The sequence below is a fragment of the Tasmannia lanceolata genome, unplaced genomic scaffold, assembly GCF_043159265.1.
Source record: "Tasmannia lanceolata isolate RefF3 unplaced genomic scaffold, GAP_Taslan_0.1 ptg000016l, whole genome shotgun sequence".
Lineage (NCBI taxonomy): Eukaryota > Viridiplantae > Streptophyta > Magnoliopsida > Canellales > Winteraceae > Tasmannia > Tasmannia lanceolata.
This window is the reverse complement of record NW_027518693.1, coordinates 1,251,395-1,269,812: the sequence shown is the minus strand read 5'-3', so window position 1 is coordinate 1,269,812 and position 18,418 is coordinate 1,251,395. Positions and strand designations below refer to the sequence as shown.

Here is an 18,418-nt window from a genome sequence, read left to right as displayed (position 1 = left end):
ACCTTAAGGTCAGAAGTTCTATCCCAACTTACGTTCAGCAGAAAAAACAGTGGATCAGGTCTAGAAAATAAATGGTTTGGATCACCCAAATAATGTGCACCATCTAATTATGGAATCTGATCTGTAAATATTAAAGGAACCATAATAGTTATAAGCACAAGTCAGATGTATACATGGCATGAGAAGTCATTTAGACACATGATCTATGGAGTTTTAATCCAGTAAAATAGCAAATAACAGAACAGCTCTATTCAACATAATGCTAAAATTCATCAATGATTAAATGGTAGGATGAGTTGGTATGTCAAAATGTCAACTCCATGGCACACACAAGCTAGCCAGCACCCATAGTATTACGCCAAAGCTGTAGACATTGCATCTGCAAGAAATTAGTGTCCTCTTCAATATCAATTAGAGACAAAATAATAGGAATGAAAGGGAGCTCCTTATCAATGGTTCCTAAAAGAAACATAGCTAGTACTTACATGAGATTGGAATGGTTCATTTCTTAACACTTCTGGTGCCATCCATTCTGGCTGCAATTAAATGGAAAACACTTAATTTTGACATTACAAGGGCAAAGGAACAAAAGAAAGATAGCTTCATTTAAGCAAAATGCAGATGTCTTAGACTTTTTTTTTTTTTTTTTGTTGAAATGGCTGCAGATGTCTTAGACTAATTTAAAGAAAGATAAGAAATTGCCTTATCCTGAATACATAATATTACTAGACAATCAAATATGGCTCAATATAACTATATACTTGAGAATAATGAGATTTAACCTTCGACTAGATCTCTCATTAATCACATCTGCAACAACCAGCACTATTTACTATGATCAAGGAGAAACAAAGTAACAGAAATATCACAATAGTCCTATTTCTTTGGAGCCAATATATTCATACATAGAATTGATCACATGAAGAGGACCCCTGCACCACAAGCATTTCATTATAAAAAAAATTGGTTATATTCTCGAATGTCTAAGGATCTAAAAGACAGCAAATCATAAACAACTAACTTGAGTTCATAAGAAAAAAGGGCTTTTAAATCTGTAACCCTTGCAGCCAAGTTGCTTACACCACATCAAGCAACTGAAGCAGCACATTATGAGCAATGATGCAACAGCAAGTGCCAAGTGTTTACGACAAACTCACCGGGAACATTTTCTTCCCTCAACAAATCATAATTTGTTGATGACACTTGATTGATCAATGGCTTAAGATCATCTGATCAAGGTGTTTTCAAATGCATTTGGTTGGACTTGTGGTCGCAGGTCACAGGTCGGATCAACATATCTGATCACTTACATATATGGCACAAGTGGTGACCCAAAGGGTGAATGTTAGGAAGGAGCTTACAACCAGTGTCTTTTAAGCATTTTTTTATAGTTTAAAAAGAAGACTCTTATTGTCACACTAATTTTTTTTTCTGAATGTCGATTGAGTAGAGGGCATGGCACACTTACCCTTGTTTGTTTTGGACTTTGAGAATTGATTTTGAGTCCAAAACAGATTATTGGACTTAAAATTGTATTTGATTTTCAGTCCAATAATCAGATTTGGTCTCAAAATCAATTCTCTTAATCCAAAACAAACAGGGAGTTAATGGATTTGATACAGAAAAAAAACAATATGGCATCAGAGGGTCTTATCAGTTTTCTTATTTAGGATATCATTGCATCCACTTCAGCTTGAAAAGTGTGGCATTAAAAGGATGCAAGTTGGCTGGGGATGGCTTGGTCTGTCTCATATTTAGATTGAAATGGTGATGTTGGAATGGGTCGGCTTAATTTTCATGGGCATTTACTTATTGAGCCAAACCAGTACTAGGACCTAATTCCAAAGGACCTTGAAAAGAAAAGCCAATCGCCCAATCCTTAAAAAAATGATTTGCAAGCAATAACATAAGCATTTCCTATGCATCAAAATCATGCAGACCACCTATACCTAAATGTAAACAGATGCTACTGTCAAGCTTCTAACAAACATAATAACAAACACATGAGGGGTTGTGCTTTAAAACTAAAATCTGCTTCAAAATGGAATACCAAATTTCTTATTACTTTAAGCATCCTTTAATGGGTAGAGAACAGGATGGAAAATGCAAAAGAACAATAAGAACTAAGAGAGAATGATACAAGAAGAATAATAAATATAATCATAATCGTTGTTTCGACAGATCACTCTGCTCTGCTATTCATTCAAGTGTGATCCACTAGTTCGTCCTGCACTTTAATTAGTAGTCGGCACGAATACCTTCGTTTAAGAGAAGATGAATGGAGTCACTTTCAGTATCTTTCTCTCCAACTTGATTCTAAAGGTCGGGTGGGAAAATGGGGATAAAAGATCGATTGATCCATCCATAAGGGGTGGAGATACCGTACAGAGTTTTTTCATTCTCTATAAGATAGATTGTGAAATCCATGTGGTAGTAACTTGGAATGCTATTATATCTACAACAAATTAAAGGAAACACAAAGGCATAACACAACATTAGATAAGAAAGGAAATGAAATGAAATTTAACTCATACTAAAACTGCAGTTACATGTCACCTTCGACTCCCCACTTTCATCCTATATCTCTTTTTGATCTACAATTAGATCAAAATGAGACTTGAGGTGTGACATGTTGGCTTCAAACCATGCTTCTAGGATGTTTTCAAGGTTAGGTGCGTTGTGTGGACTTACCGGAAACCTCTTTAAATTCAACCTCTTTCTATTGCCATGGCAGCAGAAATCCTCTCCACCTTCGTCCTCCCACTCTTGAAAAAGAGGTTGGAGGCGTGACATGTCGCCTTCGTCCTCCCACTCCAACCCTTCAAACCATGCTTTTTGTCCTCGAATCTCTTCAAGTTTAGGTGCGTTGTGGGGTCTTACCGGAAACCTCTTCACATTCGGGCAATACGATACCCAAATAGATATCAAGGAAGGGAAATGGAGAAATACATGGGACCCTCCTCCTCTATTGAGATGGCAGCAGAGACTTGTAAGCTTTGGGAGACACATTAAGTGTATAGTCTCTAATCGAGGGAGCAGAGTCTCTTTATCCACCACACCCAATTCCTGCTCCTCTTCCTCTCCACTTATTATCACCTCTATTTCTTCACACCCATATACATGGAGGTATTCCAATTGTTGGAGGCCTCGTGCTATGTTCCACGAGAAGACATCCTTTAACCTGGGGCAGGTTTGGATGATTATTGTTCGTAGATTTTGGAAGGTTAATTTTCTCCAAGCTAAAGCAATCTTCAACATAAAGATGCTCCAATTGTTGAAGGCACTGTGCAAGAACAGGGGAGAATAGACATCGCAATCTATCGCACCCACGCACTGATGGGGTGTGAAAACACCAGCCTCTCACAGGCTGCCACCTGTCCCAGAGTAGGTGAGACTCAGCCTCTCACAGGCTGCCACCTGTCCCAGAGTAGGTGAGACTCAGCCTCTCACAGGCTGCCACCTGTTCAGAGTAGGTGAGATCCAGCCTCTCACAGGCTGCCACCTGTCCCAAAGTAGGTGAGACCCAGCCTCTCACAGGCTGCCACCTGTCCCAGAGTAGGTGAGACTCAGCCTCTCACAGGCTGCCACCTGTTCAGAGTAGGTGAGATCCAGCCTCTCACAGGCCGCCACCTGTCCTGGACACCTGTCCAGGACACCTCAACAGATTTTCCCTATAAATAGGGGACTAAAGCTCAGACTGATGGGTAATGCGAAAATCCCTTCTCTCCCTAAACTCTTAAGACATCTCCCCTTCACTCCTGCTCATACTGACTTGAGTGTCGAAGGGCCTGTCCGGAGTAAAACCCGGTCTGGTCTTCTGACCTCGCTTGCCTTGTGCAGGACTAAGCACTCACCGCAGGACTCATACTCAACCTCCCTCGTCGCTCGCTCTCAGCTCTTACGCCACTGCTGTACCTGTTACCGATTTTTGGTCTAACAGATTGGCGCCATCCGTGGGACCAAGAACTAAAAGCTGTTCTTACATCTCACTTACAAAATGGCAGGGCGCAAGAGTGCGCGATTAGCTTCTGCGCAGAACGACCAAGCCGCGCTACCTCGCAGGACCCGGAGTGGTCGAATCGCCTCGATGGTAGTGGCAGCTTCTGCCGACCAAAGCCTTTCTCGCTCGGAGCATCACAATCCCGTGCCCACCTCGGAGCAAGTCCAAGCCCTCTTCCAGCAGATGACGGCCCTTGTTGGTCAGTACCAACAACTACTTCAAGCACCCCCTCCACCTCTTCCAGAGGCCCCGCGATCTGCCCAAGGAGTCCACAGGGGAGAGTCATCACGTCACGGGGAGGGCAGAACTCATCACTCCGCTAGACAAGTTTATCGCCCCATAGTGAGGCACGCCCAGACAGAACCTCATCACCGCGAAAGATCGCGGTCTCGCTCCACGCAGAGGCGCCGGCCTCACGAAGATCGTTTGCCACCGGCAAAATCTCGACCTCGTCGTAGGAGTCCGGAAAGTCAGTCCGGTTCTGCGGCAAGCCCATTTGTGGGAAGAATCAGGTCCCCAGACCGCAGAACGGATCCGCTGCTACAGAGAATGGAGGAGATGAACCACCGGATAGAGGAATTGGCGAAGGATCAGAGCCGGCCCGCCTCTAGAGCGTTCTCAAGCAGAACGCCATTCACTAAGGATGTCCTGAGTGCTCCAGCACCCAGAGGATTTAAGATGCCTGCCGTCCCTCAGTACGACGGCACTACCGATCCCGTGGATCATCTGGAAACATTTAGAACAATGATGCTCCTCCACGGCGCCTCCGACGGCTTCATCTGCAGAGCCTTCCCAACGACGCTCACTGGCGCGGCAAGAGACTGGTACTCCAGGATCAAACCAAACTCCATCAACAATTTCGACGATTTTGGAGAGGACCTCGTCCGCCACTTCATGAGCAGCCGCATGCCAAAGAAAACAACAGCCTCCCTGATGGCCTTGCGACAGGAAGACAATGAGCCCCTGAAGGTGTTCGTCCGCCGCTTCAACAGGGAGGCACTACAGGTGCCCAATTTAGATCCCTCAGCGGCTATGAACGCACTCCTCACCGGTGCAAGATCTGATGATTTCCGTCGAGCGGTGGCTCGGCAAAATCCGCACTCACTGGCGGATCTCATGGCCGGGGCAGAAGAGTACATAACAGTGGAAGAAACACTGGCAGCTCTTAATTCAAACCGGAGGATAACCTCTGAAGAGAAGAATCTGCCTAAACAGCGTAGGGAGGATAAACCTCCCAGGAAAGAGAAGTCTCCACCCCCTCAGAGAAGAGAAGAGAACTTCACACCTCTCAATACCTCTAGAAAGCACATACTGGCAGCGATCAGTGAGGAGGAGTTTGTGAAGTGGCCGCCCAGAATGATCTCCAAAGGAAACAGAAGAGATCCTTCAAAGTACTGTCGGTTCCACAAGGACCACGGCCATGACACAGAGGATTGCTGGCAGCTCAAGGGAGAAATTGAGCAGCTGATCAGCCGGGGTTATTTGAAAAAATACATCCAGAATGACGGCCGCACCCAAGGGCGCAAAGGAAAGAGTCCCCAGGGCCGTAGCCCTCGAAGATCACCGCAGCCCCCTCCTCAGGATAAGACTTCTCAGGTCACCGACGCGCAGCCTGAGGCACCCCGATCTCAACCAAGGGGGGTTATCAATACAATCATGGGCGGACCAGCCGCCGGGGGCACCTCCTCTGCTGCTCGAAAAGCATATGCACGGCAAGTTAACGCCGTTCACACAACCAGCAAAAAGTCAAGAACGGAGAATGAGATCTCCTTCTCAGACGCAGATCTGGACAGCCTTATTTTGCCCCACGACGATGCATTGGTGTTAACCATGCTCGTTGCCAACTGGGAGGTAAAGAAAATTCTTGTGGACAATGGGAGCTCAGCGGATATTCTATACTACCATGCCTTCGAGAAAATGATGATAGGCGACGACCGTCTAAGGCCGGCGAACTCAGATTTGTTCGGCTTCTCTGGAGAGGTCGTGAAAGTAGTGGGGCAGATTGAGCTCCCCGTTCTTGTCGGAGACCCACCTCGTCAAGCATTCGCCATGGTTAACTTCCTGGTAGTGAAGGCCACCTCGGTCTATAATGCTATCTTGGGACGGCCTGGCCAGAATCTGATCCGAGCAGTCGCCTCAGCCTACCACCAAAAAATGAAATTCATAACCCCTAATGGTGTGGGGGAAGTTCGCGGAGATCAGCCTCAATCAAGGGAGTGCTATGCAATGGCACTGAAAGGTAAAAACGCAGTGGAATCACTGCCAATCGAACTGCTTGATGTAAGGGACGAACTCAGGGGTACTCAACCCGCTAAGGACCTACTCTCCATCCCACTGTGCCCGGAGGACGGTGAGAAAGTCGCTCTGATCGGTTCCTTCCTTAGTAGTAGCATTCAACATCAACTCACCGAGTTTCTCCAGGGCAATGCAGATGTCTTTGCATGGGTTCCTGCCGATATGCCCGGCATCGATCCAGAGATCAGCACTCATAGGCTTGGTGTCGATTCAACCTGCAGACCGGTGAAACAGAAAAGGAGACACTTTGCTTTTGAAAGGCGACAGGCAATAAAAGAAGAAGTGGAGAGGCTTCTGAAGGCTGACTTCATTCGCGAGATTCGATATCCGGACTGGCTAGCAAATGTAGTCCTAGTCAAGAAGACTAATGGAAAGTGGAGAACCTGCGTCGATTTTACTGATCTGAATAAGGCTTGTCCCAAGGACAGTTACCCGCTCCCGAAGATCGATCAGCTCATCGACGCCACAGCGGGTCATGAACTGTTGAGCTTCATGGACGCCTTCTCCGGATATAACCAGATCAGGATGTACGAATCGGATATACCAAAGACCTCATTCGTCACAGATCAAGGGACTTATTGCTACCGAGTCATGCCCTTCGGCCTCAAAAACGCCGGAGCTACTTATCAAAGGCTGGTGAACAGACTTTTTCAGAACCAGATCGGCCGAAATATGGAAGTGTATGTGGATGATATGCTGGTCAAAAGTCGAAGCGCACAGGACCACGTGTCTGATCTCAGAGAAACATTTCAGGTCCTCAAGAAGCACAACATGAAACTCAACCCCACCAAGTGCACCTTTGGTGTCAGTTCGGGGAAGTTCTTGGGATTCATGGTGAGTCAGCGAGGGATAGAAGCAAATCCCGAGAAGATCAGAGCTGTGGTAGAGCTTACCGCCCCAAGAACCATCAGAGAAGTTCAGCGGCTCACGGGAATGATAGCGGCACTGGGTCGCTTCATCTCCAAATCGGCGGAGAGATGCCTGCCTTTTTTCAGTGCGGTTAAGGGCCTCAAAACTGCGCCCTGGACGGAAGAATGCCAGATTGCCTTCGACGAGCTGAAAAGGTATCTGTCCTCCCCGCCATTATTAACAAAGCCGGAGCCAGGTGAGGAATTATTTCTATATCTCTCCGTTAGCTCCACGGCACTGGCAGCTGTCCTCGTCCGCGAGGAGCACCGCCAGCAAAAACCAATCAATTATGTCAGCAAGGTTCTTCACGACGCAGAAACAAGGTACCAGTGGGTCGAGAAATTGGCTTACGCGCTGGTAATGGCTGCAAGAAAATTAAGACCGTACTTTCAAGCTCATACTGTAAAGGTCTTGACTGACCAGCCGCTCCGGCAAGTACTCCATCGACCAGATATCTCCGGACGACTTGTGAAATGGGCCGTAGAGCTGAGCGAGTTCGACATCCAGTACGCTCCAAGGCCAGCCATCAAGGCCCAAGTACTGGCAGATTTCGTAGCGGAGTGCACCATCCCCCAGCAAGTCGCCGACCCTGAAACGGTACAACTCCCAGTTGCAGAGAAAGCGGTTCCTGACGAATGCATAGCAGAAACTCAGACAGAAATCTTGCAACCCCTGGCAGAGCAGGACTCCATGACCAGCACACCAACTTGGGAAGTATATGTCGACGGTTCTTCAAATAAAAACGGCTGTGGAGCAGGCCTCATCCTCACTGGGCCTGAGGAGTTCACTGCGGATTATGCTCTGAGATTCGGATTCCGTGCGTCCAACAATGAGGCAGAATATGAAGCCCTCCTTGCCGGAATGAACCTAGCAATTCAGACTGGCGCCCGGAAATTAAAAGCATACTGCGACTCACAGCTGGTAGCAAATCAGATCCAAGGGGTCTACGAAGCCCGAGATGAGCGTATGGTTAAGTATCTTGCTAAGGTTCATCAACTCTCCAGCCGGTTTGCCAGTTTCGAGGTCATCAGAATACCGCGGACAGAAAATGCCAAAGCAGATGTACTGTCGAAGCTGGCTGCTTCTGGATACACCACTCTTGGAAGCATACGTATGGAATTTCTACAAAGATCTAGCATCGAAAGGGAAGCCGCAGATATAATGCAGGTGGAGAACGAGCCGTGCTGGATGGATGAGATCATTCATTACTTACGGGACGCGAAACTTCCCGAATATAAGAAAGAAGCCCGTAAGGTGATACAGAGAGCCGCCCGATTCTCCCTCAGCGGTGACATTTTGTATAAAAGGTCCTACACTCTCCCGTACCTGAAGTGTCTGGGACCAAGTAACGCCGCGTACGCATTGCAAGAGACTCATGAAGGAATCTGCGGAGAACATCTGGGGGGCAAAGCCCTGGCGATCAAGGTACTCCTCAGAGGATTGTATTGGCCCACCATACGACAAGACGCGCTGAATTTGGTTAAAAAGTGCGAGAGGTGCCAGAAATTCTCCCCCACCATCCACCAGCCTGCTGTGGCGATGGCCCCAATTATCAGTCCACTCCCTTTTGCAGTATGGGGGATGGACATTCTTGGTCCTTTTCCACCGGCTTCCGGAAAGCGCATATTCGTAGTAGTGGCAATCGACTACTTCACCAAGTGGGTGGAGGCAGAACCTCTAGCCCAGATCACTGAGCAGAATATACAGAATTTCTTCTGGAAGGCAGTGGTCTGCAGATTTGGGATTCCCCGTGCCTTAATCACAGATAACGGCAAACAGTTCGACTGCCGGAACTTTCGGAAGTTCTGCTCTGACCTAAAGATTGAACAGAGATTCACTTCGGTTGCTCACCCCCAGACCAATGGGCAAACAGAAGTAACCAATAGGATCTTGCTTCAAGGGATAAAGAAAAGGCTGGATGAAAAGGCTGGCCGATGGGCAGATGAGCTCTACCATGTTCTGTGGGCTTACCGCACCACTCCTCGCACGACGACTGGTGAATCACCATTCAACCTCTCTTTTGGAACTGAAGCCGTGATACCTGTTGATATAGGCACCCCATCTCCCAGAGTCATCAGTTTCCATGAGCAACTGAACAGCGACGGACTCCGCGCCAACCTCGACTTATTAGAAGAAATCCGGGAGGAATCTCGAATCCGGGTCGCCGCTTATAAGCAGAAGGTGTCGAATTATCACGACTCCAAAATCCGCCCCAGAGAATTCAGGACAGGGGATCTGGTCCTGAGAAAGGCAGCCGTCTCCCAGCCGACGAAAGTAGGGAAACTTTCCCCAACTTGGGAGGGACCCTATCGAGTGAAGGAAGTTATCCGGCTAGGAAGCTAAAGGCTAGAGACACTGGAGGAGCACCTATTACCTCATGCATGGAACTCCAAAAACCTCAGGAAATATTATCAGTAGTCGAATTATCCGGCGTGAAAAGGTGATCTTGTAAATTTGTATATTTGTTATTATGAATAAATAATCTTCTTGCAAATTCAGTGTCATTTTTATATCTGGAAACCCAGTTCTTAAACTTGGGTACGCACTGGAAACCCAGTTCGCAAAACTTGGGTACTCACTGGAAACCCAGTTCTTAAACTTGGGTACGCACTGGAAACCCAGTTCATAAAACTTGGGTACTCACTGGAAACCCAGTTCTTAAACTTGGGTACGCACTGGAAACCCAGTTCACAAAACTTGGGTACTCACTGGAAACCCAGTTCTTAAACTTGGGTACGCATTGGAAACCCAGTTCACAAAACTTGGGTACTCACTGGAAACCCAGTTCTTAAACTTGGGTACTCACTGGAAACCCAGTTCTTAAACTTGGGTACGCACTGGAAACCCAGTTCACAAAACTTGGGTACGCACTGGAAACCCAGTTCACAAAACTTGGGTACGCACTGGAAACCCAGTTCTTAAACTTGGGTACGCACTGGAAACCCAGTTCACAAAACTTGGGTACTCACTGGAAACCCAGTTCACAAAACTTGGGTACTTGTTAAAAGACCAGTTCGTCGCAATTCGACCATCAACGGCCTCACTCACAGGTTATCAAAATAAAAAGACAAAGTCAAGCAAATCACTCAGCTGAGAAGTATCAGAGACAGACAAATTTCATTGATCAGAATATGTGGGGCCTCGAGGGCCATTACAAAATTCACTTTAAACATGCTGGTAAAAGCTGTAGGGTCTCAAGGACCATTACAAAAAGAGGTCAAAACAAAGACAAAACAAAAAAATAAATCTCTAAGCATCTGGAAGAGAGGTGATGTCAGCAGGAGTATCAGCAGGAGTATCTGGCTCCTCATCAGTAATCTTCGGCCTGGCAGGGAGAGTCATGTTCTGCATCAATAGATTTGGATTGCAGGCCTGGAGCTCCTGGAGGCAGTCGTAGTATCCAAGACTGTAAGCCTCGCTCGACAGGCTGAAAAGTTCAGCCTCCTTTGCCTCTGTGGCCTCTTTTACTGCCTTCTCCTGCCTGTCAGTGGCCCTTCCTCTTTGAGCCTCCATGGCTTCAGCAGCCTTGGCCAGTTTCCTCTTCTCTGCGGCCAGATCTTCTTTTAACATCTTCTTCTCCTCCTCTATTCGCCCAATGCTCGTTTGAAGCTCCTGCACCTCAGCGGCCAACTTTCCGTTCACCTCTTCAGATGAAGTAATGGCTTGGGAGAAGCTCTTACTCTTCTCCTTGAGGTCATTATAGTATAGCAAGATCTGAAGAAAGAACAGAAAGAAACAGGCATCAGTATGGTGAAAGGAAGAAATGGGCAGAAAGTTAGCAAATCAAAGCACTACTTCCTTACCTGGTAAGCGGAGGACAACACAGCCTCCTCTCCTGTAGCTGGCGGCTCGTAAAGGACCTGTTGCTTGTCCTTCTGCAGCAAACACTTGCTCATAAGCTCTGCTGCTACCCGGCTCTCGCCTAAGGCAGTGTCATCCTTCAGAACGGCCCAATTGGGTCGAAAGACTTGCTCACTAATCCCCGCAGGAGGGCGAGCCCCAGAACCGGCTCCGGTAGAAGCACCACCGGACTTAGAAGAGCCACCGCCCTGAGCAAAGGGGCCTACTAGCTTCACCTTAGTCTTGGGCCTCTGGGATGGGGGAGGAATGCCCTGTGACGGGGCCGGACTCCCCAGCACAGTCGCTTTTCTCTTCTGGCGCTCCTGCTGCGCCTGTTGAGCACCTTCTTGTGCCCGCGGTTGAGCTCCCTGCCTGATTTTCTCGACGGTTGATTGTTTCTTCATCTCTGCAAGACAAATGAGCAGCCAACGGTCAGAAGCAAGTATATAAAAAAATAAACAGATTGCATAGACAAGTCTAGCTACATACGTTCTGGAGTCGCGGCACTCACGCCCAGCCCGACCAGAATCGCCTCTTCAGAAAACTCCTTACAACGGATGAGGCCCGATTGCTCAATCTCCTTCCGCATCAAGGCGAATGTTATACTGTCCTCACCTTCGAGGAGCGGCTTTCGACTCAGTTTTGAGGTATCTGGAGTGTCCCACACTAGAGGGACGGACCAGGGCTCACTGGCCTCCTGATCCACAACATAGAAGAATCTGTTCTTCCACGAGTGAATCGACGAAGGAATGCCAGTGATTATCTTCCGTTCAGGGCGCTGGCTAATGTAGATCCAGCCCCCTTCTTTATGCTTCTTCAGGTGTGCACAAGCACGGAACAGTGACAAAGTCACGCTCCTCTCTAACCGACCGTGGACGAGGTATAAAAACCCAACTAATAATCTCCATGAGTTCGGAGCTACCTGGGCCGGGGCTAGTCCGTAGTATCGCAGCACCGCTGAGAAAAAGGGGTGCAACGGAAATCGGAGTCCTGCCCTCAGTGACTCCTCATAAATACAGAGATCCTGGCTCTCGTTGCAGGCTCTGTCTCCCTCTATAGCTGCCCTCAGCTCAAATCTCGGGGGCACACAGTATTTATCCCTGATATCTCCCAGCATAGACCTGGTGAGGTAGTTCTCCTCGACTAGAGCTCGCAAGTTGTATTTTGGATCGGCATCCATCCGCGCTCTAGCGATCACCTCCACGGCCCGGCCAGGAAGGAATGTTGTGGACGCTTCAGCAACGTCGCTCTCAACACTCCCTCCTGCTCGCGGGAGACTGCCAGTCAAGGGTGGAGTGGCATTCAGATCTAAGATCACTTCATCCCTATCCCCTCCGTCGTCACTATCTACAAGGTCTATCCTATCAGACGGACTAGCCAAAAAAGGCTCCTGAGGCATCCTAAACTCCGAAATACTGCTAGTGGAGGACCCCGTACCGGACTCGGAATCGGAAGTACTATCAGACATAGTAAAAGGAAGGGCTGAGAGGAATACCGGTGAGTGGAGCTCTTAAAAGATCTTGGAACGCGACTGCGAGCTACGGGCTGCGAACTGCGATCTGCGATCTGCGGACTGCGAGCTGCGAACTGAGAAGTGGAAACTCCCAGAGCAAGAAGAGAAAAAAGATGAAAGGTAAAAAGTAAAAAGTGAAGGGGGGTAAACCTCCTTATATAGTTTTTCAGAGGCGGTGGGGTAATAAATGCGATGCACGCATCTCGAGGCCATCCGGATTGCGCCACGTGTCCCCTATTTATGACGGACACATTCTCCCACCATCAATACGATCAAGCACGCGCGTAAACATTCACGTCCCAAAGATGGATCTCCGCACTCCGCACTACGCACTCCGCACTCCGCACTCCGCACTCCGCATTCAGTCCGGAAAAAACCGTACTGGATATAACGCGTTCTCACAAGACGACAAAAATCAGTCCGGTCCGCACCGAACTGGCCGCTAGAAGACAAAATTCAGTCCGGAAAAAACCGTACTGGATATAACGCGTTCTCACAAGACGACAAAAATCAGTCCGGTCCGCACCGAACTGGCCGCTAGAAGACAAAATTCAGTCCGGAAAAAACCGTACTGGATATAACGCGTTCTCACAAGACGACAAAAATCAGTCCGGTCCGCACCGAACTGGCCGCTAGAAGACAAAATTCAGTCCGGAAAAAAAAACCCGTACTGGATATAACGCGTTCTATGAAGCATTAGGAGCCAGTCCGGTTGAAGCCGTACTCCGGACTGCGAACTCCCAACTCCGGACTCCGGACTGCGAACTCCGGACTGGATATTTGACTCTGTGTTGCGCCAGGAGCCAGTCCGGTTGAAGCCTTACTCCGGACTGCGAACTCCCAACTCCGGACTCCGGACTGCGAACTCCGGACTGGATATTTGACTCTGTGTTGCGCCAGGAGCCAGTCCGGTTGAAGCCGTACTCCGGACTGCGAACTCCCAACTCCGGACTCCGGACTGCGAACTCCGGACTGGATATTTGACTCTGTGTTGCGCCAGGAGCCAGTCCGGTTGAAGCCGTACTCCGGACTGCGAACTCCCAACTCCGGACTCCGGACTGCGAACTCCGGACTGGATATTTGACTCTGTGTTGCGCCAGGAGCCAGTCCGGTTGAAGCCTTACTCCGGACTGCGAACTCCCAACTCCGGACTCCGGACTGCGAACTCCGGACTGGATATTTGACTCTGTGTTGCGCCAGGAGCCAGTCCGGTTGAAGCCGTACTCCGGACTGCGAACTCCCAACTCCGGACTCCGGACTGCGAACTCCGGACTGGATATTTGACTCTGTGTTGCGCCAGGAGCCAGTCCGGTTGAAGCCGTACTCCGGACTGCGAACTCTCAACTCCGGACTGCGAACTCCGGACTGGATATTTGACTCTGTGTTGCGCCAGGAGCCAGTCCGGTTGAAGCCGTACTCCGGACGCCGGACTGCGAACTCCGAACTCCGAAATCCGGACTGCGAACTCCGGACTCCGTGCTAAATTCTTCGATTCACCCCCGAACAACGTCTCCCCATCCAGAAAAACGAGTGATCACACTTTCCCAAGTCCTTCAATGACTTGGAAAACTGGGGGGCAACTGATGGGGTGTGAAAACACCAGCCTCTCACAGGCTGCCACCTGTCCCAGAGTAGGTGAGACTCAGCCTCTCACAGGCTGCCACCTGTCCCAGAGTAGGTGAGACTCAGCCTCTCACAGGCTGCCACCTGTTCAGAGTAGGTGAGATCCAGCCTCTCACAGGCTGCCACCTGTCCCAAAGTAGGTGAGACCCAGCCTCTCACAGGCTGCCACCTGTCCCAGAGTAGGTGAGACTCAGCCTCTCACAGGCTGCCACCTGTTCAGAGTAGGTGAGATCCAGCCTCTCACAGGCCGCCCCCTGTCCTGGACACCTGTCCAGGACACCTCAACAGATTTTCCCTATAAATAGGGGACTAAAGCTCAGACTGATGGGTAATGCGAAAATCCCTTCTCTCCCTAAACTCTTAAGACATCTCCCCTTCACTCCTGCTCATACTGACTTGAGTGTCGAAGGGCCTGTCCGGAGTAAAACCCGGTCTGGTCTTCTGACCTCGCTTGCCTTGTGCAGGACTAAGCACTCACCGCAGGACTCATACTCAACCTCCCTCGTCGCTCGCTCTCAGCTCTTACGCCACTGCTGTACCTGTTACCGATTTTTGGTCTAACACGCACCATCAACAGGGTTAGGTTGTGGAATGTCCCAGTTGGTGGTATGGCCCCCATCCATATATACACGACAGTCCGGGCAGATTTCCTAATTTCATTTGTTTCAATGTAGAGAGAGGTGATGTAGTAACAGCAGCATGAATCTCTTCTCTCATCCCCTCTTCTTCGTAGTCAAATACCTCCTCTAACTCTTCACAATCGACTACTATGAGTTTCTCCAAGCTTCGCAACCCTTCAAGCAGATCCTATGATGGGATATTTTTTAATTTCCCACAACTGAAAATGTTCAGCTCTATCAGGTTCCGAAAGAATCTAATAGGAAGCGGGCCGTGACAGATTTTCTCTAATTTCTTCATGCGAATGAGGTCCAAACGTTGCAAACTTGCAATAACCTAAAAGCATTTGGTTGAACCCGAGTACTGATGAAATGTTCCATTTCGTCACAACGGTAGAGATTGAGGTGCACCATCACGCAGGAGGTGTACAATATTGGAGACGCCCTTCAACTCAATTTCTTCGCTTCTTTCTAATAAGAGTTTAACCCACTTTGATAAAGGATACGACCTTATGTTAATGGATGTACACTCGTCGTAGTCACTAGACGAGTACCCTTCTTCCCGCACACAGATGTGGAATTTCTTTAGTTTCTCCCAAGGGCCTGGGACTTCTAGAGATAAACAATTCACGTCTTTAACATGGATGTATAGATCGGTCAAGCGAGCCAAAGATGCCACCTCATCAAAGCTAGCTCAACTTCCATATCCACTGCTGCCTCTTACCTCCCACTCATTGAAGCTATCTCCCATGTACAGTTCTTCTACTTTAGACAACCTTGAAATGACATTTGGGGCTACCAGTGTAAGAGCATCACTCCCTGTCAAGTCCAAAACCTTCAGATTGGATAATCGCCTCATTTCTATTGGAAATTCTTTGATCGCAGTGTCTCTTAGGCTAAGTACTTCAAGTTTCTCCAAACCTCCAAGTTTGGATATGTTATCTAAACGCCGGCATTTATCTAAGCATAGTGTATTCAGGTTTTTTAAGTACGATAGTGATGGGGGCAATGCTGAAATCTCGGTATTGCTTAGATCCAAGACGACAAGGGCTTCCATTCCTTCAAAGAAATTATTTGGGATTTCTTTCCAACCATTCATTCGTTGTAGTAATAAGGTTAAGAGACGTGGGCAATTCGGTGGCTTAGGGAGCATACCAATTGACGTTCCCATAAGTGAAAGCCTCTTACATTCATCCAAATTCTCTTGCCACTCTGTCAATTCCACTCCCACTTTAACTAGAAACCCATGCTCTTTTCTTGATGCGATCAATATGGCCACATCTCTAACAACATCGTGCATTTTTACACAACCTTCAATGTCACCGTCTAACAATAAACAAGAATCCTTAAGTTTTTCAACCTAGGTGTGTATTCTATTCCATGCTTTCTCAAAATTGTTGACACAATTGAAAACCCTCTCCCCCATCCTGTATCTCATCAATAGACCCACTTTAATGTTATGATCTTCGGGAAAGACACAACAAAACAAGAAGCACAACTTTGCTTCCTCACTTCCGATGTAGTTGTAACTCATCTCGAGACGAGAGTACACCTCTTTATCAACACCCTCTATGTTTCTTGGAGATGACCGCTTTAATTCTTGCAGTGCATTAGCCCAAATTGATGAGCCTTTGCCACTTAGTGCCCTTGCGACCGTGACAATGGCTAAAGGCAAGCCCTTGCATTCTTTAGCAACTTCCCTTGCCAAACTCTGCAATTCATTAGTTTCAACAACTTCTGCTTTCTCTTTGAATAGATTCCATGAATCTTGTTCAGGTAAGACTTGGACTTCGATCTTTTTCTGGCAATTCATCATGGAACATACATCTAATCTCCGCGTTGTGATTATAATTTGGCAGCCCTTTTGTGTACCTCCGCAGGGGATTCCGACCTTTGTTAAGTTCAATCTATCCCACAAATCGTCCAAAAGATTATGGGTACCTTCTTTTCTTGCTTTAATCTCTTCAACAGTAAGCCTGCCCGCACTTCTTCATTATTTTCTTCAAATTTCATGCCTAATTTCTCAGCAAGTTCACCTTGGATCTTTTTCAAGTCTTGGTTTTAGGAAACAGTGACCTTTACAACCTCATCACACAACTTTTCATCCTTAGCTTGCTTTCCCACCTGTTCCACTAGGGTCGTCTTGCCAACACCTCCCATCCCATATACCCCGATGATGTTGATTCTCTCCTCTTTCAATGCCTTGATGACCAGCTTCTTAGCTGATTCTGTGGATTCAAAAGCCTCAAATTCTCCTGCTGGGTTAAAGCTTGGACAAGGGCGGGGAGTTGATACATGAGTGAAATCCCCTCTTGCTAGTAGGCCATCAACATCAACCATCTTCTTTGTTGCTTCTCTACCTAGAGAATAGCGCGAGCTGAAATTAGGACACCATCCCTCGAAACATCTCTTGTTCTCCATCATCCCCTCATCCAATCTCTTTGTGATTGCCTAAAAAATGGCATCTACTTGTTGTAGCCATAACTGCACTTCACCGGTGATTTCTTCTACATTCCTATTAGCAGTGTCCACTAATCGTTGCACAACATCTCTCCTCAACCTAAGATTTTCAGCTTGGAGTTTAAGATTTTCAACACTCTTTTTATAGTGAACAAGATAATCAACACGGCGCTTAAGAGGAGCAAATGAAATCTTCACCGCTTCTATGATGAGTGTAGTTAAAACATCCATGACGAGTGTTGGAAGAAACAAGGGATCTCAAAGAGGAAAGTAAGAGTGGAAGGAATAGCAAGTAGATGAGAAGCTCAAGGAACTGAAGGAATGCCTGTGTACCCTTGAAAGAGATCACTTTGAGAGGCAATAATTGAACCTTTGACAGCTGTAAAGAAAAAGTCTCAAAACCGATGCTAACTGATGACGTTATTGCGTACTTTCTTTTTCGACTCTTTCATTTTATTCTTTTCTTTTTTGTCCACCCTGTGATCGAGGTGCGTCTACTATGGCAAAGTTTGGAACCCTTCATCTAATAGGCCTTAATTTGGATCTCATATGGCAAATAAATCATGATTTCTTAAAGGCCTATCTATGCTTTCCATTTATCACAATGGGGTTGCTCGATTTGTACAAATTTCTAACTTATCTTTTGCCTTAATATCAAGGAGTGGAGTTTTTTATATGGTTTAATCCCCTATACTCTAAGTATTTTTGAAAAAGTACTGTACGGATTACACTCTAGCATGACCCAAACCGGCCATTTGATGTGCTACAATGTAAATAGGGTGTGCCAAAAAAATCATTTCCATTCCTAACCCTATGATCATTAGAGGAACTTCATATTATGGGAATCCGAACCTCTATAGATTGGTGGGTTGGGATCATCCTATGGAAATGATTTTTTGTGCTTAAAGCATTTACGTTGTGGCCCATTAATGGACAATTTGGATCATCCAATGGTGTAAGCCGTACAGTATTTTTTTGAATAAATACTTGTGGATCATCCATGCGGGTTGTCGCCTTGTGGGGTACTCTCTCTCTCTCTAGTCTCTACTATTATTCTAATTTTAATCACCATCTATTCAGCGTCCTCTTTTGCCATCTTTGTTTCTTTTATTTTCTTTTTGGGAAATGGACGTAAAACATTGCTGAATAAATATCTTTTAT

The 18,418-nt window shown here is 47.2% G+C and overlaps 3 protein-coding genes across 3 annotated transcripts; all 3 read right to left on the bottom strand.

The window, feature by feature from the left end:
- Window positions 1-95: 95 nt before the first annotated feature.
- Window positions 96-17,598, bottom strand: LOC143848730 (uncharacterized). Its single transcript, XM_077357746.1, has 5 exons — window positions 14,749-17,598; window positions 3,113-3,334; window positions 2,692-3,078; window positions 486-536; window positions 96-379 (listed from the first exon to the last, which is right to left on the bottom strand). Exons 1-5 carry the CDS (start codon window positions 14,797-14,799, stop codon window positions 335-337), a joined length of 756 nt encoding a protein of 251 aa, XP_077213861.1. The 5' UTR covers window positions 14,800-17,598; the 3' UTR covers window positions 96-334.
- LOC143848821 (uncharacterized) lies at window positions 8,197-12,856 on the bottom strand. The gene is made up of 4 exons (XM_077357887.1): window positions 11,534-12,856; window positions 11,008-11,450; window positions 10,655-10,918; window positions 8,197-8,388 (listed from the first exon to the last, which is right to left on the bottom strand). The coding sequence occupies exons 1-4, from the start codon at window positions 12,510-12,512 to the stop codon at window positions 8,197-8,199; spliced, it is 1,878 nt and encodes a 625-aa protein (XP_077214002.1). The 5' UTR covers window positions 12,513-12,856.
- On the bottom strand, window positions 16,158-17,218 carry LOC143848849 (disease resistance protein At4g27190-like). Its single transcript, XM_077357909.1, has 2 exons — window positions 16,874-17,218; window positions 16,158-16,598 (listed from the first exon to the last, which is right to left on the bottom strand). The coding sequence occupies exons 1-2, from the start codon at window positions 17,216-17,218 to the stop codon at window positions 16,158-16,160; spliced, it is 786 nt and encodes a 261-aa protein (XP_077214024.1).
- Window positions 17,599-18,418: the final 820 nt, after the last annotated feature.

What these genes read in the sequence shown, in the direction of transcription:
- LOC143848821 (XM_077357887.1), bottom strand. Translation starts at nt 12,512, where the DNA reads ATGTCTGATAGTACTTCCGATTCCGAGTCCGGTACGGGGTCCTCCACT. An exon ending in GAGTGCCGCGACTCCAGAAC is followed by an intron (nt 11,451 to 11,533) that starts GTATGTAGCTAG and finishes TTTGTCTTGCAG; the next exon opens with AGATGAAGAAACAATCAACC. An exon ending in CAGTAAAAGAGGCCACAGAG is followed by an intron (nt 8,389 to 10,654) that starts GCAAAGGAGGCT and finishes TCATCCATCCAG; the next exon opens with CACGGCTCGTTCTCCACCTG.
- LOC143848849 (XM_077357909.1), bottom strand. Translation starts at nt 17,218, where the DNA reads ATGGAGAACAAGAGATGTTTCGAGGGATGGTGTCCTAATTTCAGCTCG. An exon ending in TGTGTGATGAGGTTGTAAAG is followed by an intron (nt 16,599 to 16,873) that starts GTCACTGTTTCC and finishes ATGAATTGCCAG; the next exon opens with AAAAAGATCGAAGTCCAAGT.
- LOC143848730 (XM_077357746.1), bottom strand. Translation starts at nt 14,799, where the DNA reads ATGGGGGCCATACCACCAACTGGGACATTCCACAACCTAACCCTGTTG. An exon ending in GAATACCTCCATGTATATGG is followed by an intron (nt 3,079 to 3,112) that starts GTGTGAAGAAAT and finishes ATAAGTGGAGAG; the next exon opens with GAAGAGGAGCAGGAATTGGG. An exon ending in TGAATTTAAAGAGGTTTCCG is followed by an intron (nt 537 to 2,691) that starts GTAAGTCCACAC and finishes ATTTAATTGCAG; the next exon opens with CCAGAATGGATGGCACCAGA.